Raw genomic sequence first — 22,626 nt, 5'->3', positions numbered from 1 at the left:
AGAAATGTGATACCAGACATTTAAAAGTCTGGTTAGAAATCGTTCTGAAAGGGAACAAAAAGAATCTAGAAAGGAAGAGGTAAGAAAGGAAGAAGATCAATGTAGGAGGTAAGATGCGGCTGATAAGAATTTCAGAAAGAGGAGAGGAAACCCAGGACTGAGTGTTTCCGCGATGATGTGGCCCACTGAGCGCTCAGGCAAGTGAATGACAAAAACTCAGACCCAGGCCTATTAGAATTGAATCTCAGGATACCGAAGATTGGTAAGATTTTACTTCCATGTAGGAAAAAACCAGACCTGCACAAAGAACGAGGGATCAAATTGGCTTTAGAGGTACCAGCAGCAGTGCTGGAAGCTAGGTGGCCCTAGCTCCACATCTTAACCTGTGAGGGAAATTTGTGTCCAGGTTACAGTTTAGTGCTTGTCCAAATTGCCAACAAAGTGTGTGCGTAAGATAAAAAGTTTCATGTGTGAAAGTTTCCGGGAGGCTGTGGGAAGCGGTGAGCCACTGACACAGGCGGTTAAGTCAAGAAGGAGCAGAGGGCTTCCCTGGTGGCGCAGTAGTTGAGAGTTCGCCTGCCGATGCAGGGGACACGGGTTTGTGCCCCGGTCCGGGAAGATCCCGCATGCCACGGAGCGGCTGGGCCCGTGAGCCATGGCCGCTGAGCCTGTGCGTCTGGAGCCTGTGCTCCACAACGAAGGAGCAGAGTACTGAGTTGGGAACAGGAGAAAAGGGGGAAGCAGTTTTCAGAACGGTTGTGATCAGTCCCAGGAGTGGCAGCTGTGCTCAGGCCTGGAGAGTCATCAGCGCAGTTGAAGCAGGAAGACGGTGCCTTGTCTTCAAGAAAAGGGATCAGAGCCATCTCTGCAGATCTTCCTGGCAGGCTGACTGCCAGCGGTCAGTACAGGCAAGTAAAGGAAGAGATGGCCTTGCAGAGGCCGAGGGGGGAAAATAGATGCCTTTTAATGTCATAATCATGTAAATAGGAGTATTGATTTGACCAGCGGAGCAAGGAGAAGAAGGTGGGTGAACGTAGGGTCTGGTGGTTTAAGAGTTCAATCCTTTTGACTAGAAAGTCGATCGATGATGTCCGGACTGAAAAGGTATGGAAGTGGTGAGGCATAAATAGTGGGAGAAAAGGCTGGAAGGGCCGCCTTGGGGTGGAGGACTCCGCTAGGAGCCTGGTGTTGGGTGGCTTTTCAGGCTGGGCACGTGGACTCAAGTGGCAAAAGATAAAAAATGGAAACTTGCCATACTGCCTGAGTCGTTTTCATTTTACTTGTCATTCATTACAGATGTACTTACGCGAAGGCTAGCACAGCGTTGATCATTTAGAAATCGCTGCTGAGTGGTATCTGCTTAATTCTTACTAGTTTAACTAAATGTGTTGGAGAGAAAACAAGAGCACAGCCTTCAGTCAGACAGTCACTTCCTTGGGTGTGAATGATTACCTACTAGGTAGTTGGTGCTGTTTCCAGGTGCCGAGATTAGAAAACCCGGAGCCCCACCCCACCCCCGCCCCCAAGCACAGCCTCACCCCCTGCCAACCTGCATCCTGTTGGAGGGAGATGGACAGTGCAGGTGAATGAGCAGGTGAATTCCCATTGCTGGAGGGGAAAACAAAACACCGGCAGGGGGTGGCCTGTCCTTGGGAAGGGCCCCCAGAGATGCACATTCGAGCTGGGTCCTGAAAGGTGAGACGTGACAGTTCAGGGAAGAGCAGGGGCAGAAGTTCGAGGTGCAGAGCCTTGAGGTAGGAGAGACCCTGGCTTGTGCCCAGGAGGGTGGTGTCCATCGCCAGATGGGTTGATGGAGGGAGTGGGGAGGAAGCAGGGGTCGTCAGAAGTTGGAATCCCTTGGAACATGAGAGTGACTGATGTGTTCTGACTTGAGATGATTCAAAATGCTGTGGTCGGAGTGGGTCTCGGAGGGCAGGGTGGACATAGCTCCCCAGGGGCCCAGAGTTATGCAGTGCACACGTTCACATCCTTTTTATTCTTTTTACTTGGGCGTAGCTTTTCCTGCTCTCCTTTATGCATTTATTTAGTAGTTAGGTGGCTGGTACCCAGGAAGGCTAATTAATGGCAGAGACAGCAAGCAGTAAGCACGCTGACTAGCAGCTCATACTCGCTTTATTACTTTATTTTTTTAAATTGCTGTTAATGACAATAATGTGCATGGGCATGGTCCCAGACAGGAAGAATTGTTGTCTGCAGGCAGATCTGGTGCGAGCTGATAATACGGTATTTACTTTTACATTTAAATGCTGCGTAAATCATGGCAAAGATGCCTTTCTGACTTGATTTGAACTTGGAGAGGGTGGAGCTCTTTCATATTTGTGTTATTTTCATAGCGTTTTGATGGACATTAGAAGTTAAAGTGATTTGTTACATCAAGATTGATGTGTGAATATTGCTTGACCTAGTAAACAGTGAAATGTTTAGCAGAATAGCATATGGAAATTGCCGATTTTGTATTTTTAAATGTGCATTTCCTCTCCCTGCCCTGTGAATGTCATCCTGGCAAATTGTCTTATTTTCTGTTTATAAGGAAAGAAAGATATGGGTTATTCACGGAGGAATTTCTGCCCTTTCTTGCCATTCAGCGTCACAGAACCTTAGAAATAAAGTGCTAACTCTTTGGTTTTCATGGAATAGTAAAGCTAAGAAAAACATTTTAGATAGATAAAGTTGTCAGTTCTTAATATTATGGAAGGAGCATTTTTAAAAAACAGACTACCCATTTATTACTGCTGCCATCCTATGAAAAACATTTTAAAGCAAAGGTAAAAAAGAGAACCTTAGAATTCAGGACAGTCACTTCTCAAGAGAGGGCAGGGCTTCCCTGGTGGCGCAGTGGTTGAGAGTCCGCCTGCCAATGCAGGGGACGGGTTCGTGCACCGGTCTGGGAGGATCCCACATGACGCGGAGCGGGTGGGCCCGTGAACCATGACCACTGAGCCTGCGCGTCCAGAGCCTGTGCTCCGCAACAGGAGAGGCCACAGCAGTGAGAGGCCCACGTACCGCAAAAAAAAAAAAAAGGACAGTTTGCAGCTCAGCACCTTCGGCATTCGTGTGCGCACGTGCTCTCCAGACCTTTCTTACTTGCCTAAGGTCTGTTGTTACAGACCTTCCAGGCAAGTAAGGTGTCAGGGAACCCCTGCTTTAAATTTAAAACGCCAGTAAAAACTGTCCTAAATATTAAAACATGGATGTTTGCAGCTGCATGGATTTTTCTTATCTTTTCCCAGATAGTGTATTAAAGGAGAAAAGATCCAGTGAAATCAGTTCACATGTCTGACATTGGCTGTTGATGTTTGTGGTTGTAACATCTTGAAGTCAGAGCATTTCAGCCAAAGCTGACATGTTAGATAGTTTCCCAACTTAACCTTGGTAAAAATCACTAAGTTGAGTGTTTATTTTAGTGAAATATTTCTATCTGAAGAATAGAATTTTTTTAAAAGAGGTGTGATTTGTTGTTTCAAGTGCATGAAATATGCCCCCAAATTACCTAATTTTTAATGACTGACTTAATGCCTTTAAAATAAACGAAATATTATAGAGCATCAAATCAGCCAGAAGTAAGCTTATAACTTCTGAGAATATTGCCAGGTGTGTGCTTGGATATTCAACAGAAAATTCCCCGTCATTTGTAGTATTTCTGTCATCTGTGAGTCAACAAGAATGACTTAGAATGAACATATTTAATGACTAATATTTAATCATTTGTACTTCTGGGTGTTTGTGACTTGAAATCATTTCAGCCTTTTAAGGTTTAGGAAACATGCCTACACACCCCCCGCCAACCCTGCCTAGGCTGTTTGTTTGGCAGGCTCTTGGTTGCTGCCTGAGTAATACTGGCCAATGAGTGCCGAGGGGAAGACCAGGTTCACACCATGGAGATCCTCTGATGTTAATATTCATACTCCATCCTCCTGGCTTTCTGACCTTTGCAGGTAGCAGCCTTCAAAGCATGACCTATTACTGCTTTTGTTTGGAATCATGCAGATTTTTATTCAGTGAGGAAGCTGTCTTTGTTTGCAAACCACATTTCTTATGCATCAGGAGCTTTAGGAAAGTAGACTTCTGTCTGCCGTAGTGTGAGCCAAAGCTAATATTGTGGGGGTCATTTATTGTAATACCTAAGGGTAATGCCATATTTATGTTGCCCAAAAGTGAAAACTGGGATCAGGAGAGAAACTAAATAACCTCCATGAGGCTACTTAGCTTGTAAGTCAAGGGAATATCCCTCAAGAAAACAGATTTAGAGAAATAACATAGTGCTTTTTTTTTAATTTATTTTTTTAATTTATTTATTTTTGGCTGTGTTGGGTCTTCGTTGCTGCGCGCGGGCTTTCTCTAGTTGCAGCGAGCGGGGTCTACTCTTTGTTGCGATGCGCGGGCTTCTCATTGCAGTGGCTTCTCTCATTGTAGAGCACGGGCTCTAGGCGTGCGGGCTCAGTAGTTGTGGCTTACGGAGCTCTAGAGCACAGGTTCAGTAGTTGTGGCACACGAGCTTAGTTGCTCTGCGGCATGTGGGATCTTCCCGGACCAGGGATCGAACCCATGTCCCCTGCATTGGCAGGCGGATTCTCAACCACTGCGCCACAGGGGATGCCCACGTAGTGCTTTTTTGATCACAGCAGTGTCTCTATAGAAAACACAGGTTCATTTTGACCTCACTTGCATTTGGCTGGAAGCTGGACCAGGGCTAGGAAGCCAGCAACCCCCCAGTGATTTTCTTTTAAATGGTAAGGCAGTATTAAATTGTCATATAAACATTTGGTGACTGAATTCCCTCAAAATAAAATGTGGAGTGTGAATGCAGCCCTCTTCAGGTGTGTCCAGATTTCAGAGGTAGAGGAGGAATGTGCAGCCTTCACCCCATTTCACGGGTTTGGGGAGGATGACTGGTCACGTGGTGTGCCCATGGCTTAAGCCCTGGTTCTTGTAGCCAGAGAAAATGACATCATCAGGAGTCAGCCGATGCTAACGATGCCAACATTCAGATCGGGTGTTGTGCTTAGTGCTTACGTGCATTCTCTTAATTTAATCCCACAACAGGCCCGAGAGGAATAGTATGTCAGTAGCCCTGTTTTACAGATAAAGAAATTTAAAGCCTGATACTAATAGCTATCAACACTTGAAGAACTCCTATGTAACAAGCACTGTTTCAAGCACTTTTCATGTGTTAAACTCACTTAAACCTCAAAACAGCACTATAGTGTGTAGTTACTATTGTCCTTATTTTATAGACAGGAGACCGAGGTCCAGAGAGGTTAGGGAACCTGCCAAACGTGGCACAGCCTGTCAGTGGTGGGGCTGGAACACAGTCACGGTTTGCCATCTCGTACAGCCTGTGCCCTTCACCATCACATCACGTACTTCCTCCAGGGTCAGGAGTGGAGAGAGCAGAAGGTGATGGCTGGCCAAGCCATGTCCCTAGGACCTCTGTTCCTGAGGAGGTCAGTTTAGTGGAATTCCCATTACAGGCAATTGGAAAGAAACACAGGAACCTGTAAAGAACTTGTTCACTTGAGAATTTTAGATCCATAAACACTGTTCTGCCTTTTTTTTTTTATACTTGAAAGTGTTTTATGTATTTCAGTAACTTCCTTGATAAAAGACTCTTAGCTCTCATCTTAGAGACACGTACAGAAAGGCAGACCTCTCTTAAATCTTGGTGCTTGGATCCTTACCAGTATAATCCAGTTGGACAGATTACCACGTTCCTATAAAAAGCCTTGGAGACAGTCTAAACTATTTTCAGTCTTGGAAATGATACATCATTTATACTTTAATATTTACAGCTCTAATAAAAGCAGGGATTATTTGTATAAATTACTGCCTATGAAAATGATACCTAACAGCTGGCATACATCAGTGGAAGAATAATGACCTTTTACATTCAGAGTTTTTCCGCCTAACCCTAATTCACAAGCTTCTAATTAGAATTAAGTTCAAATGTTAACAACAACAACAAAAAAAAGCCAAGGATTTTCAGTTGGCGTAATGTAAACTGTCACTTTTAAGAACAGGTTTCTGAGTTTGCTGTTCAGGCTGGAAAATGCTTAACAAGAATCCTGATATTTTATTAAATAGTGTGTTGAAATGTTTGAAGTTTGGAGGTTTTTTTTTTTTTTTTTGGCTGCAGTGGGTCTTCGTTGCTGCGCGCGGGATTTCTCTGGTTGCGGTGAGCAGGGGCTACTCTTCGTGGCAGTGCGCGGGGCTTCTCATTGTGGTGGCTTCTTTTGTTACGGAGCATGGTCTCTAGGCGCACGGGCTTCAGTAGATGCAGCATGCGGGCTCAGTAGTTGCAGCTCACGGGCCCCCAAGCACGCAAGCTTCAGTAGTTGCGGTGCATGGACTCAATAGTTGTGGCTCACAGGCCCTAGAGCGCAGGCTCAGTAGTTGTGGTGCGTGGGCTTAGTTGCTTCGCGGCATGTGGGATCTTCCCGGACCAGGGCTCAAACCCGTGTTCCCTGCATCGGCGGGCGGATTCTTAACCACTGCGCCACCAGGGAAGTCCTTGGAGCTTTTTTAAATTGAAAGCTTCACGCTGTACTGCTGAGGAAGAGGCACTAGGGACCTCAAACTACAGTCACCCTTTGGACAGTAACAGAAGTGGAGTTTCTCATACGTGAGGTTCTGGGCAGAATTGTAATAGCCCTCCCATTGGAGAGAAATCAAATGTAATGTATATACGCATGGGGTTTTACTACCTTAGGGTATGTTCAGAATAAATAGTTACGTTTTTCAGGTATTGGGCCTGCTCTGATCATACTTGCTCGTTGCCCTACCAAAGAGCGTGTCTTCTCTTTGCAGATTGAAACCATGGAGTCACAGTCGAAATTCAGGCAAGCGATGAATAGGATTTAAAAAAATCAAAACTGTTTTATTTTGAACTAATTTTAGAGTTTTAAAAAGTTGCAAAAATAGTAGAGGGAGTTCCCCTGTATCCTTAGACTGCGCTTCTCTTAGTATTAACATCTGACATAACCCTTGTGCATTTATCAAAACTGGGAGGTTGACATTGGTACAGCAGTGTTAACTGATGCACAGGCCTTATTCAGATACTGCTCCAGTTTTCCCACCAGTGTCCTTTTCCTGTTCCAGGATCGTGTCTGGGCTCCCACGTTGCATCTTTTTTCCCCATAGCCTCCAGTCTGAGACAGTCCCTCGGTGTGTCTTTCCTCATCTGTCCTCTTACACGAATTATGGCTGGTGAGGTTGACGGCAGCGTCTCCACTGTGAAGTAGTTTGGCTTCCCTTTTGTAGTTAATATATTGGGGCGATAACCTTGAAACTGTGGATTTTTTCAACTTTGTTTGATTAAGTAAATCTTAGGTGCAGGTTTGTGGACACAGACCTAAGTCATTTTAATTTAGGAATCATGAAGTACCATTCAGAACTTAAACAAACAAATGAATACAGGATCTTCACATCCATGAATAGATTGTCATTTCACTGACATATTCATTTAAAAAAGGAGGGTCAGGGCTTCCCTGGTGGCGCAGTGGTTGAGAGTCCGCCTGCCGATGCAGGGGACACGGGTTCGTGCCCCGGTCCGGGAAGATCCCACATGCCGCGGAGCAGCTGGGCCCGTGAGCCATGGCCGCTGAGCCTGCGCGTCCGGAGCCTGTGCTCCGCAACGGAAGAGGCCACAGCAGTGAGCGGCCCGCGTACTGCAAAAATAAATAAATAAATAGATAGATAGATAGATAGATAGATAGATAGATAGATCTTTGAGAAGAGTCTGTGTCTTGATGTCACTCCTGTGCCGGTGGTTAGTAGGTGGTACACGTACAGTGCTCTAACGGGAGCTGGAGCTGTGCTGCCCTGCTTCTCGGGGGTACATGGACCACAGGAGCACTTCCTGTTGCAGGAAACAGACTCCCTCAGGAATAAAATAAAGCCCTCCTCTTTGGAGGACGCTCCCTCCATGGCAGGCACTTTCACAGAGCCTGGAGCCAAGTTGGAATCTGGGGCAGTAGCTGTAGTGAGGAAGGAAGTAATGGATTACCTGTTTGCTCTGGATTGGGAGGCTTTGTGAGGGGAGGTGGGGCTGAGGTGGGCCCAGGAGTTGCTTCTCTTGAGGTGATGATTAAAGGCCCTGTTTGAAGTTCCGTTCAGATTTATGTTTGTTTCTATTTATTTATTGCGTTAAAGCCATTTCAGGTTTTCAACCAAGTTACTAGAAGCACTTTTTACCAAGTTGAATTTCCATCCTTGAGTAGCTGAGTCAAATTAATAAAATGGAATTTCTTAATAAGAATGAATTATTAAGTTAAATGGAAGTGCTGAACTAGGAAAGCAGTTGATGCAATTTGTTTTCAAAGCCTTAAAAATGCTACAGTGTTCATAGATCAAGGGCTGGCCGCGGTGCCCAAGCGGGGGCGTTAATTTTCTTTCCTAGAGGATTTCAGGTTCACAGGATATCGGAAGTGCTGACTTGGCAACGAAATCCCATTTGTAACATGTTAGGTTAGGAAACAGATTGATTTATATGTTGATGTAATGGGTCAAGGCACAGTGTGTGCCTCCGAAAATGGAGAGCACGTTAAATAAGAGCATTTTCAAAGGAAAGAAGCACAAACATTACAGGAAAAAGCGATCCTGTTATACGCTGGGTAAGGTTGGGGTATGTTTGGTTAGTTGATCCCTAGATGTGGTCCGCAGAGGCTTTTTATATTCCAGATGATACCTTCCTGAGAGTCTCTGATGGCCACAAGGATTAATCTTTCTGAACTCAGAAATGAATCACGGCAGCATATGAGCTGTCTGGACTGATTCCAGTTACCCTCCTTTTCCTTGGTGGGAACTGATGTGAGGAGCTGTGGCTGCCAAGCTGCCTCTTCCTGCTGCTTTAACCTCTGGTATTTTAGATCCTCTTTAGGGAAGGCACTGTTGACCATCTCTGCAGAAAGATCAAATGCACTTACCACCGATGTATTGACCTCAGTGGTTGACCCGTAAACTGAGCATTCATACAGTTGGAACTCTTGTGGCCTTTCAGCAAACAGCCATAGCGAGCCACACGTGGACTGTCTTCTTCAATGTTTTTTTTTTTTTTTATTTTGCGGTACGCGGGCCTCTCCCTGCTGTGGCCTCTGCCGTTGCAGAGCATAGGCTCCGGACGCGCAGGCTCAGCGGTCATGGCTCACGGGCCCAGCCGCTCCACGGCATGTGGGATCTTCCCGGACTGGGGCACGAACCCGTGTCCCCTGCATCGGCAGGCGGACTCTCAACCACTGCGCCACCAGGAAAGCCCTGTCTTCTTCAATGTGATGAGCGACTGCTTGCACAGTTTTGACTGTGGCCTGGGTGAGCTCATGTAATTGACTGATGCTGTTTCTTACCTGTATTCATTTTTGGAACTAAAGAGGCAAATGCCTCCCTCCCCCGCCTCTGTACTTCTGAAAGATTAGATACCACCCTGACATCCTATTTAATGTTAAAATATACCAGTCCGTAGAGAGAATTTAGAAAGGATTGCTCAGCGTCTTTCACGTTTAACTGTGGTAGTTCATTTATAGCAGGTTTAGGAAATACTTTCCTTCTAACCTGTAGATTTGGCTTTCTTGCTTAACATATTTATCATGTCTTCCTGGATTTTCTTTGTTCGTTTCTGTCTGAGCTTTTGAAGAGTAGGAAGGAAGGAATTTGCTGGAACACTAGTTTCGGTGCACAGAGCATCCCTGGGGTTTGCTTGCCTTTATTTCTGTATGTACCACTTAATGTACTGTGTGCCCATTTCCCTCCGTATCATAACCCAAGTTTCTAGCCTTAATCCTTAGATATGCCTCCCAGAAGAAGAATGGCCAGTAGAAGAGGCATTTTTGTGCACACCTCCAGCTCAGTACGAATATTCATACACGATAGATAGTACCTAGCAATCATTTTCTTCCTTTTGCACTGAATTAAGTGCCTTTGTCATGTGCATCTTTATACCTTTTAACGATCTGTTTGAATTAAACGCCATTAAGGTACTACCTATACCTTCTTTCCACAGATACCTTTAAATGTTTTTTCTTTCTTTGGGGGAGACAGGACTTCACACCAGTCTATAGCTTCACGTGCAGTTATTGTGAACACACAGGATCTGTGTCTTCTACTTTAATAGATGATTATTCATCACAGTGGGATGACAGTCTATTATACTTAATAAAGTTGCTGACTGTTCTCCTCGTTGGATTTAACTGAGGTGTTTTTCAACCCTGATTGATCTTGGCGACATTTTAGATCCAGATTAGCTTTCTCCCAGCTATCCAGCAAGTGTTCGTGCTTCCTTCTCTTGCGCTACTGGAAAGCAGGCTAATTTTAATAAGCTCCTAAGCAAAACGTGTAGGTGGTAAATTTGTCCTAGAAGATCGGGATGTATTTCAGAATCAAACGTAGGCTCCTAATTGGAAGGACCATTCATGTCTGTGTAACCAGTCCATCAGCACAAATGCAGGAGCCTTGCCTGGAAAGCACACAGTTTTCCATATATTTTAAAAGTCAGGGAATTCCCTGGCGGTCCAGTGGTTAGGACTCTGTGCTTTCACTGCCAAAGGCATGGGTTTGATCCCCAGTCAGGGAACTAAGATCCCACAAGCTGCAGGGTGTGGCAAAAAAAAAAAAGCCATATCTACTTTTTCTTGTTAATAGGAAAACCATTTAATACCAATGCTCTTTGCTCTTTTTGAAAAGATCGTAATAGGCCAGATAGTCTAACCCGACCCCTCAAGTTTTAACGTTTTAAAAAGATGTTTAATTTTTGTTTTGAAAGAACTTACCCAGTAGGAGAGACCACAGAACTTTATTGTGAATGTAACCATCAATATTGGCATATCTTTAGATGCAGGGATGCCTGTGTTTTTTCTGGTGCACGAGACTTTGTAAGAGCCTCACTGTCATCGTACGTAAATGTTTTTTCTCACCTGTAATTTGTGAGCTATTGATGGCTACGGATAGTTGATTTTTTTCCTAACACGAGATAAAATTGTTCATGAAATCGCTTTTAGTGTTCTCTTTCCACGCACGACGCCATTGCTCACTGAGTTATGCAAGCCATGCTGCCTCTTGGTCACCCCCCAGCCATCGTCACCCAGTCTTGCCTGCACTGCTGTCTGCCGGTGCTGCCTTACCCAAGTACTGTCATCTCTCCAGCTCCCTGAGCCATCCCCCTGCCTACAGAGAACATCAGAGCTGCATTTGAAAAATATTAACTCTGTACTTAGAACCCTCAGCACTCCATCCTTTCTTGGTCTACAGACCACCCAGTCTTGACCATGTGTGCCACCCACCCTTCCCTTGGACCCTCCACAGACTCACAGTCTACATTCTCCCCCAACGGGGATGGCCAAAGCCACTCCAGTGTCACAGCCCTTGGACCCTCCACAGACTCACGGTCTGCATTCTCCCCCAATGGGGATGGCCAAAGCCACTCCAGTGTCACAGTTCAGGAGGCTTCCCCATCACCTCCTACCCAAGCCTAAGTCACATTCCCTTTTTGTTTTGTATGCTCCTTCAGCTCTATGTTCTTTTCCTTCGTAAGACATCTGGGAATCTTTCTGTGTGAGAATTGACTCTTGAACTAGACCATAAACCCCAAGAGGGCAGGGGCCGTAACCTTTTGCTCAGCCTTGTGTCCTGAGCATTTAGCACGTTGCTGTGCAAAAATAGTAGTTGCTCAGTAAAATGTTGTCATGTAAGTGAATTGAGTAAAATTGCTGGAACTTTCGCCATTCTATACTTTTGTGTTTTGGTGTATTAAGGAATGGAAAGTGGGTTTGCTTGTATTAGAGGGGACTGCAGGTGGATTATGGGTTCCCAAGTCAGAAGTATCTAGATGGGGAGTGGTGGTTACAGTTCCCATGCACATTTCTCTCTGATTATATATGTCCAAAGGTCATTTTTTATTCTGGCTTAGTTCCTGGGAAAAGGATTTGTTTATGAAGAAAAAACAGTAAGTAATGAAGATTTTTTAAAAGGTCAGTTCTACTGTCACAAACCGCTAAGTGACTCTCCCTCCGTGCCACCTCTTGGGAGTGAACCTGGAATTTATTTTCCCTTCGATAGGCCCTCGCAGCCAATGCTGGAACAGGGTTTGCTGTTGCTGAGCCTCAGATTGCAATGTTTTGTGGAAAGCTAAATATGCACGTGAACATTCAGACTGGGAAATGGGAACCTGACCCAACAGGCACTCAGAGCTGCTTCGGAACAAAGGAAGAAGTTCTCCGGTACTGTCAGGAGGTAAGCATGCTGCCAGAAACTTAAACGTTTCTGGGTCACGTTTGAACCTGTTTGCTTTAGAAATAGGTGCTCTGTCATTCTGCTGTTTTGACCTAAGACCGAGCTGGTAATGATGGGGGCAGCAGGCCTCTGTTCTGAGTGTGCCCTTGGCCTGGGTGTGCTGTGAGCTCTCTGTCCTTTCTGGACGGAATACTGCAGAAGCTTGGTGGGGCCTTAGAAGTGCAGCCTGGTTCCCTTGGCTTCCCACGTGTTATGGGAAGTTGTGAAACAAGCCCAGTGTCACGTGTGTGCTTGTGTTTTGCACTTGCTGGTAGAAGCCACCAGTATCATAAGGGATTATCTCATGTCTGATTCAACAGACTTGTTGGGTCAACGCTTGACGTAGAAAAGCGTATGAGATGTTTTAATTTCTTACCAAAACTAGCCTTTGGGGTCAGGGTTGGAATATTATTCTATAATTTCATTAATACACACTTCCATAGACTTGCCTCTTAAATGTTTTAGTTCTTGAACTCAGCTATTTGCACACACCCTACAAGTGGACTTGATACCTAATAGACTTGTTTGGGGCTGAACACTTGCTGCTTGTGTAGGTCTTTTTTCAAAGAGAATGTGTTAGAAGTGGTCCAAAATCTACCTGTCAAAAGAAAGCTAACAGTTGCAGTATCTCTTTGCTTGATTACTTCCGTTGGAACCAGGCAGCAGAGGGGACTTCAGATTTATGTAGGACGATGGGGAAGCTGAGCGCGCAGACACGCGTCCTGGCTCACCAGCGAGTGTTCGTCTTTTACGAACAAAGTCAGTCTACTGTGTGTGTCTCCTCTTCCCTTGCAGATGTATCCAGAACTACAGATCACAAATGTGATGGAGGCAAACCAGCCGGTCAGCGTGGACAACTGGTGCCGGAGGGACAAGAAGCAGTGCAAGACCCACATCGTGATCCCCTTCAAGTGTCTCGGTGAGCGTCCGGGAGCACCTCTGGGTTCCTTCTCAGGAATGCGGGTCCCCGGTGTTACATTTCATCTCCTCCTGGCTCACAGTGAGATGTCGCCATCTGTCAGGAAGCCAAGGGCTGCAGGAACTTATTGGGGGACGGTCTTTTGAATACTCACGGCTTTCTGGTGTCGATCAGTGACTTGTCTTTGATGGTCACTAACTCCACCTCTCCCATCATGGGCGTCCTCTGTTTTTTCAGGACGAGCCTCTTCCACACCCCTGAGTGAGCGTGCTGCGCTCAGAGTGGTCCAGCTTCGTTCACACCGAGAGTTTGAAATTACTGTTGATAGTCCTGGGATCAGTAGTACCGAAACAGCCGAGGGGTGGTCTTTCGTTCCCCTTTCTTTGCCCTACACACATTTTGCACGCACCGAAATCCTGTATTGTTAGCCAGACCAAACCTGTGGCAGTTTTCAGAAGCCGAGAAGTGAGTCGTAGCTGCCTGTAGACAGTCAGGGATGCGTCGGCCAGGCCCTGTGCCACCTGCCTTACTGAAGGGTCAGCTGATAAGGGTGTTTATGACTGTGTTTCTGTTAGCAGTCAGACCTAACTCAAGTGCAGCCATAACATTTTATTACCCAGAAGTAGAGTCGCTGCTCCAAATGCCCTTTTAGTGAATGTGCTCATCCTGACCACTGAGCACTGACACATCTGAGTTACGTTCGCGCGTCTGTTGCCTGGCTGACTCAGGAACAGATTTGGTCGTAGAAACTTAAAAGGGCGAAACAATCAATTTTAGATGATCCGCGATAGGACTGACATAGATAGAGCACTAACATAGCCTGGCTAGCTCTGCGGATGTATTTAATTTTAACCACTAACTTAACCTGTTCCCCTCCCTCCTTCATTAAAATCTTTCTGGGACTTCCCTGGTGGTGCAGTGGTTAAGAATCCGCCTGCCAATGCAGGGGACACGGGTTCGAGCCCTGGTCTGGGAAGATCCCACATGCCGCGGAGCAACTAAGTCCGTGCGCCACAACTGCTGAGTCTGTGCTCTAGAGCCCACGAGCCACAACTACTGAAGCCTGTGGGCCTGGAGCCCATGCTCCGCAACAAGAGAAGCCACTGCAATGAGAAGCCTGCGCACCACAACGAAGAGTAGCCCCCGCTCACCATAACTAGAGAAAGGCCGCGCGCAGCAACGAAGACCCAGTGCAGCCAAAAATAAACAAATAAATTTATTTAAAAACAAGAACAACAAAAAAAACCTTTCCTAACATGGAACTCATTGCTTTCTCATTCTCACAGGTAGCAAAGTAACAGGAAGAGGCAGCAGCTGAATAACAGTATTTACCGTAGCAGTTACTTTGTTTTAAAAGTATTGAGTACGGGGGAAAAGAGGACAAGTGTGTGCTTAACACCATTTACTTAAAACTGAGCCCCATGCAGTAGTGTGAGGCTTGTGAATGGCTTTGTGTGGTGTGGTTTAAAGATGTTCTTTCATTCCCTTTGGCTGTAAGAAGTCTCTGAGTATAAGGTTTCATTCATTCTCTGTAAAATTCTCAAACTTAAGAGAGTACCCTTGAATATTCGTACACGATAGATAGTACCTAGCAATCATTTTCTTCCTTTTGCACTGTCATTACCAGAGGCTTTGTGGCCTGATCTTCCCCATCCTGCATATTCTTTGTCACTTGTTGGCTCCACTACCCACCCAGGACTCTGAGCTGGAGATCTGGGAGACCTGTACCTCCCCATACCCAGCCAGCTCTCAAGGCAGCCTGATTTTTACCTCTTAAGAATGGCTTATAACCATGGTTCCCAAACTGTGCACAAAGGCACCCCAGGGCACTAGAGATATTTTTGATTTTCAGGGAAAGCATGTCAGACATTGTGAGCTAGCTGGAGGCGTTCACAGTTTCAGCATCAGCTCATCCCATTCCTTTCGATGACCTCATGTCTTTGTGGGGCTGCTTCTTAGTGGTTTCTGTGAGGAGAAGCCAGCATTGCACCAGAATTGCTGAAGAAATGGGGGTGGTGGTGCTGAGTTTACTGCCGTGCAGGAGAAGCTGTGCAGTGCCCAGCAGGCACAAGGTGTCAGACACAGGTGCTTTTCACTAAGTTGTCACCCTGACAACTTTTCGGCACGCTTTTGGCCTGGGGGGTGCTGTGAAAAAATTCTTGGGACACCCAGAGTACCGTGACTGGGGAAACTTTGGGAACCTCCGGCTGGTCCGTCCGAGTCCCCTGCTCTACCTCAGTCTTTTATCATTTGCTGCCTGGACTGTGAGAACCGCTTCTGCGCGTTTCTCAGTTCTGTTCAGTCCATTGCCCTCCCTGATCCAAAATGAAGACTGAACTGTCTCTCCTGCACATAAAACCCTTCAGTAGCTCTAGCTCTTCTTCACCTAAGACCAGGTGTAAGCGCCCTTAGCACAGTTTGGAAACTGCATGGTGTGGCCCTCGCTTAGCTCTGCTCTGTGCCCCCAACCCCTGCTTCGTCCTCCCCGCCCCTGCTCCGTCCTCCCCGCCCCTGCTCTGTCCTCCCCGCCCCTGCTCCGTCCTCCCCGCCCCTGCTCCATCCTCCCCAGCTCCGTCCTTCCCAGCTCCGTCCTCCCCGCCCCTTCTCTGTCCTCCCTGCCCCTGCTCCATCCTCCCCACCCCTGCTCCATGCTCCCACCACAACACGTCCACCTCGTGGCTCCTGCCACGTGCAGTCCAGCTCCCACTGGAGTGACTTTATGTACTCACTTTGCTTGGCGAGTTCTCCTTTTCACACTCATCTCAGGGACACCTCCTTTAAAGGAAGCCTTTCCTGCTGCTCTAATTTCTGTCTTGACGTCCAGGTTTCTCAGCTCCTCTTTGTTGCCGCCCGTGCCCCATCACCCTGCACGATGCCGGTCTGTTGATGTGTCTTTCTCCAGCTACACTCTGAGCACCTTGGGAGGAGGGTCACGGCTTTAGTCTTCTCTGTCCCTGCAGTCAAGACGGTGCCTGGAACTAGGATGCTGTCTGTTGATTACAAGACCACTACCATAGCTGGTGCACAGCAAAAATGTTCTTTTCTAAATGTTAGTTTGAGTTTTTCAGTGCCAGAGAACCAGACGATGCATGATATTGTCATTAACTAGATGCATAAAACAATTTGACCATAAACCATTCAATACCTTCTTTGCATTGTGGTCACTGAATAATGCATAATACAGTCTTCAGTGTTACTGAAGTTATTGTGTTTACACAATTCAGACAGTTATTGTGTTTACAGCAGCATCCATTTGGACAACTTCTTAACCAGGAAGGAGAGCTACCTGTTGGTATTTTTAAATAAATAAAACAGTTGCCTGAGCCTAAGCTAGTAGGGGACCAGGTGACTGGAGTTTAAGGGAGGTTAGGAAAAAAGTACTGCCAATTCCTTGTAATCATTTGAGAAGCAGAAGATTGTAATGTCTCTCTGTCCCCGTCCCCACCCCTTTAGAGTCCCCAGGCACTGGTTAATTATCAGCACCACTTTCTTTTTACCATAGGCTCCTTAGAAAGCCTTTTGGTTCTAGTCTTTCAGGGTTACTTTTGCCTTTTTAACTTAAAAATAATACGGGACTTCCCTGGCGGTCTGGTGGCTAAGATGCCGCGCTTCCATTGCAGGGGGCATGGGTTCGATCCCTGGTCAGGAAACTAAGATCCCGCATGCCATGCGGCATGGCCAAAAATAGGAAAAAAAAACTTAAAAATAATAACAGTTTTAAAATAATTTCAAGTTTACAGAATGGTTGCAAAAATAGTACAAAGAGCTTCCATTAAATCCTTTCCTCAGATTTTCCAACTGTTAACATTTGATTAATACGGTAAAATTAATCTTACCACTTGTATCTCCCCGCAGGTTTTGTTTTTGTTTTAAATCATTTAAGTTGTAGACATGGTATCCTTTTATCCCTTAATACTTCCATGTATATTTTTTATAAACAAGGACATTCTGCTGTGTAACTATAGCACAGCCGTCAGAATCAGGAAATTATCATTGATATAATATCTAATCTACAGACACTGTTCACGTTTCGCCTGTTGTTCCAACAACACCAGGATCTAGTTCATTGTTTCAGTGTTGGCATTTAGTTCTCTCTGTAGCCTTTCCTTGTCTTTCATTTTTTGTTTGTTTTTTGATTTTTGTTTTTGTTTTTTTTTTTTTTTTTGGCGGTACGCGGGCCTCTCACCGCTGTGGCCTCTCCCGTCGCGGAGCACAGGCTCCGGACGCGCAGGCGCAGCGGCCATGGCTCCCGGGCCCAGCCGCTCCGCGGCACGTGGGATCCTCCCGGACCGGGGCATGAGCCCGCGTCCCCTGCACCGGCAGGCGGACTCCCAGCCACCGCGCCACCAGGGAGGCCGCTCCTTGTCTTTCTTAACTTTGGTGTGCGGCGTGCAGGCCAGTGGCTTTGTAGAATGCGGTTTGGGTCTGTCTCGGGATCCTTTTGATTGGTGTGTTTTTGAGGGCACTGTCATAGAAGTTTTCTTCTCTCCGAATCCTCTTAGGAATTGCATGATGTCACTTTGTTTCATGACCGGTGATAAATTTTATCAGCTGGCTAAGATGGTGTCTGCATTCATTTATTCATTTCATTATGGACTCACCGTCCAGATTTGTCCCGTGGGTCCCCCTTCATGCTGACTCCTGTGTCTTTTCGCTATGTCCCTATTATTCTTTGAAAGCTTCCTTACTTTCTGGTACAAAAAGATGCTCCAGGCTCATCCTGTGTCCCTGCCCCACCCCTGGAGTCAGCCATTTCTCCAAGAAGAAGTGGTTTTCTTTAGTGGGGGATGGTGTTTAGGAACCAAAATCTGGGTATTAGGTGTACTTACTGCCATTATGTTATTGCTTCTAGGCCCACTCAGCAGACAGACCTGTGAAATACATTTATATACACATATTCATGCACATATAAATCTATATTTCTATACATGTGGATATTCAAAGCAGTGAGCTCATATCGATACCTCCAATCCCATTATCCTCAGTATATTTATTTATTTGCTCAGTATTCCCTGTAAATAATCAGTCTCTCTGCTCCTTAAAAACAGATTTGTTGAGCTATATTTCACATACTCTATAATTCACCCATTTTAAAGTGTACTGTTGAATGGTTTATAGTATATTCACTGAGTTACACAACCGTACACAATTTTTTTAACATACAAACTACTAAAAATTAATCCAGTAAAAAGCAAGCATCCTATATATTTGATTCACCAGAAATAACCACAGTGAGTCCTTTTATACATGTTAAGGTGAACACCACGTGTTGCAGTAAAGAGATGGCCATAGTGTGATTAGCTTCAGCCCTGAAACCCCCTTTAAGGTATTACTGCCCAGCAAACCCAAAGCACAGGCAGGACAAAGGGCAGGAGATGGGAAAACAGGCTCTATCTAATTGGTTGGGTACCCATATTAATTGATTTGGTTGTTCAGGGGCGTTATGGATGTTCTCAGACACTGTTTTGGTTTGCCATTGTTTTGCTAGCTTTAGGGGAAGGACTTGTCTTGATTAGCACTCTTGAAGGCTGTTTGAGAATGAATTTTGGTAACGGGTAGTGTTGGCATCAGGCCTGGTGTCTCGCTGTCTGTAGACATCTGTGCACCTGTCACTCAGTTCTGCCCTATTTTGAGAGCATGCTTGACCACCCACCAGTGTGACTCTTTTCACTGATATTCGGTATATTTGGTGAGAAGTCATACTTCAACCTTGCCTCTCAAAATGAATCTTACATCTTACGTTATTACGAATTGCCTGTTTATCCATAAGATTTTATCTAAATAATTAGGATGATCTGAGTGGGATAGAGTTGGTGAACTGTGAAGAAGCAAAGCTGCTGGTATTTGGGGGGAAGGAGTTAGTCATCTCTGACATTTATATATAGACTGGCTCCTGCATCAAAAGAAGAGAGCTTTGTGAGCCCATGACTGTTTCTGTTGTTGCTAATTTCTGGAAGGAGATTTGGATGGGAATATTACTGTGGTGAAGACTGACAGGAATGGTCTTGTTCTCAGAAGCTTTGAGGTGGGGCCCGGAGTGAGCTTGGAGCTTACTTGTCCACTGCAGGTGTCTGTCCGCAAGCCGTCTTCCGCCTTTGAATTCCTGACAGCCCGTCAGCAGTTCACCCTGTTGCCACTGTGGGCCCTTGTGCAAGGTGTATGTTTCTGTTCATGACAATCGTTCAGGCTCTTTAACTTCTCAGAGCCCTATTTGCCTCCAGGGCATCTGCTAAGGGTGGCTAGCAGACCTCTCAAAAACTCACGTTGGGTGGCCAGGTTAGTCCTCTTGGCTTTCTCCCATTACAGCAGGCCTCCGCCCCGCTGCTTACAGCTTCCAAGGGCCCCGTAGATGACATGGTCTTCCTGTTTGCAACCAGAGAGTACTTTGTTTTTTGGCTGCACTGTGTGGCTTGTGGGATTTTATTTCCCTGACCATGGATGGAACCTGGGCCCTCGGCAGTGAGAGCACAGAGTCCTAACCACTGGACCGCCAGGGAAGTCCCAACCGCAGAGTACTTTTGCAGTAGGTTTATTTATACATATGAGTGTTGGTATCGAGGGGCTTCCCCAAGTGGGTGAGCAGCCGTTGTTAACTTTGAAAGGAATTTTATCAACTCTGAAAAAGCTCTAAGACCTGATGGCTGCCATGACCCTGCTGGTGGGAGGTGGTAGGAAAGAAAAACAGTATCACAGGGAATGAGTGGAGACTGAAGATAAATCATAAATGCAGCTTAAATGAAAGCCTATAGTTCAGATTTTGCTAAATTGCCGTGTTCATTGACGAACTTATTGCCTTGAATAGCAAAAACAATATAGGTTTCCAGTGACTTAGGGAATTGTGGGCACTGTCTATTGTACTTCAGCGGGTTAAATTGAGAATTGTTACAACCTTAGATAAACTTTTAAAGTGAGACCAAACCATCTTCAGTGTTTTTCTGTAAAACAGAGTAATACTGATTTGCGTAGGTCAGTCTTTTTCCTAGAAGTTTCTGATAATTATTTGTATCAAAGGCAAAAAGTAGCAGTGAAATGACAGAACTGATGCTGGGATTGAAATGTGTTCCTCTTTTAATTTACATGTTTAAAAAGTTTTTGTTTTTGTTTTAAATAAAACAAATTGGGAAAAAGGAAAGCAAAAACAATCCTTTCCAGTTTCTGCACTCCATTAACCATATTAACATTTTGGTGTATAGACAAGACATTTTTCCTTTGGATACGCATGGAAATGTGTGTGCTTTTAAATGCTTTTTTTTTTTTTTTTCCTAATTGGATCATGCTAAATATGCTTTCCTGTTTAGTGCTTTTTTAAAAAGTTGACATTTATTGAACATCTATTATGTACCACTCTTAGGGCTGCATACATCTTTTGAGTCTGTCTTTTTAAACAGATTTAGCCTTAAGGAGTTAACCAGGCTTAAGGAGAGGTTAGGGATATCGGGTGTGTTTAGTCCTTTGCTTATTTGTTTAATGATTGTTAAAATTGTTAAACTGTCATGGAAATGGAAATGTTTCCATGTTATATACAGATATTTAACCATGTTTCTTATAACCCCATGGTATTCCATTAAGTATCATTATTTAACTAATTCCCTATTGAGGAACATTTAGGTTGGTTCCGTTTTTGGTTTTTTTTTAAAAATAAATTTATTTATTTTAATTTTGGCTGTGTTGAGTCTTCGTTGCTGCAAGCATCCTTTCTCTAGTTGTGGTGAGCGGGCTTCTCATTGTGGTGGCTTCTCTTGTTGCAGAGCATGGGCTCTAGACGCACAGGCTTCAGTAGTTGTGGTTCACGGGCTCTAGAGCGCAGACTCAGTAGTTGTAGCGCACGGGCTTAGTTGCTTCGCGGCATGTGGGATCTCCCCGGACCAGGGCTTGAATCCATGTCCCCTGCATTGGCAGACGGATTCTTAACCACTGCACCACCAGGGAAGCCCTAGTACTGGTTTTTTGATATTAACAATTCTGTAATGAATATCTTTGTTCACTTTCTTAATTACTTCCTAAGAGTACGGTTTTAGAATTGGAATTGTTGAATCAAGGAGTGCTATTCCGTTTTAAATCAGTGGCGTTAGTTCTTTTCTGGTTTTCAGAGGTCAGATCAATTTAATCATGATTCCATAGCAGAAGATTGATGGCGTTTAATCTTACAGTTTAGCATGGAGTTAATTATTAAATTTCTTGCATTAAAATTTTAAACTTAATTTCATTTTGAGATATTTCAAGCATACTGAAAAAATAAAACATAATATGATAGTCACTCATGTACGCACTGTCCTGATTTAAGTTCTTCCCCATTTTGCCATATTTGCTTTTTTGGGGGGCTGCGTTGGGTCTTTGTTGCTGCTGCGTGCGGGCTTGCCATATTTGCTTAATCTCCATCTTATTTTTTAATTAAGGGATTAAATGTCCCAGAGTCCCATCCTTACATCCCTTCCCTCCCTCCCTCCCTACCCTTGGAGGTCACTGCTACCCCACTGTCAGGGTGTATCATTCCCATGCCTGTTTTTATACTTTTGCTGCATACGAATGTGTCTATAAACAATTTGTTTTTGTGTTTTAAAACTGACATTAATGGTGTCATACTGCACTTGACCTTTTATAACTTGCTTTTTTTACTTTATATCATTTTGGGGTTTATCTAAGGTGTAATATAAGCAGATTTAGTTAATGCATTTTTAACTAAGATGAAACGATATGTCGTACTCCACTATATTTTTAAAACCCAGTTTGGTTATTGTTTCTATAGAATATATATAGTAGTGAAATTGCCGTCTAAACTTTTTCTCTGATGTTGCAGTTGTACATATAAAATTGAGGTTTTACAAATTAAAGGATATGAACTGTTGCCTAACTGTAGATTTCTTGATAACCGTGGTTGTATAGTTTGCTTTGTATAAAACTAGTTACTCGGGACTTGAAACTAACAGCATTAACATCAGTAATTAGAGCTAATACTTAAATAATTCTTAGTGTTTACTATGTACCAGATTCTGCTCTAAGCTTTTCGCGTGTTGTACATATTACATCTGGCCTCACAGCAGCAAGATAAAGAAACTGAGGCATAGAAAGTTTGAGTAACTCGCCCAAGACCTCTCTGCTAGCAGCAGTGGTGCTGAGATTAAACACTGGCATTTAGCCCTGTACACACCGCCTCTGAAGTGTACTTTTTGTTCCTTTTTTGTCATAAATTAACAAACATAGGGAGTTCCCTGGTGGCCTAGTGGTTAGGATTATGGGCTTTCACTGCCGAGGCCCGGGTTCAATCCCTGGTTGGGGAACTGAGATCCCTTAAGCCAGGAGGTGCGGACAAAACAAAAAGAAAAAAAATATATATATATATATAAAGATTGCTTAGTCCATACAGTCACCATCCACAGTGTGAGCTGGTGGTTGGATGCCAGAATTTCAGTGATTTGTACTTAGACTGAGTA

General features: G+C 44.8%; 1 protein-coding gene across 5 annotated transcripts in view; it reads left to right on the top strand.

Moving 5' to 3' along the window:
- Positions 1-22,626, top strand: part of APLP2 (amyloid beta precursor like protein 2) — a 72,386-nt gene that overhangs the window by 24,058 nt on the left and 25,702 nt on the right. For all 5 annotated transcript variants that reach the window (XM_082845525.1, XM_082845523.1, XM_082845524.1 and 2 more), the window contains exons 2-3: positions 12,064-12,237; positions 13,072-13,195. In XM_082845525.1, coding sequence (XP_082701651.1) covers positions 12,064-12,237; positions 13,072-13,195 — 298 coding nt within the window. The remainder of the gene's footprint in view (positions 1-12,063; positions 12,238-13,071; positions 13,196-22,626) is intronic.

Source organism: Leucopleurus acutus, assembly GCF_964270905.1.
Source record: "Leucopleurus acutus genome assembly, chromosome: 8".
Lineage (NCBI taxonomy): Eukaryota > Metazoa > Chordata > Mammalia > Artiodactyla > Delphinidae > Leucopleurus > Leucopleurus acutus.
Note: the sequence above shows the minus strand (reverse complement) of the source record. Positions and strands in the feature narration are given on the sequence as shown.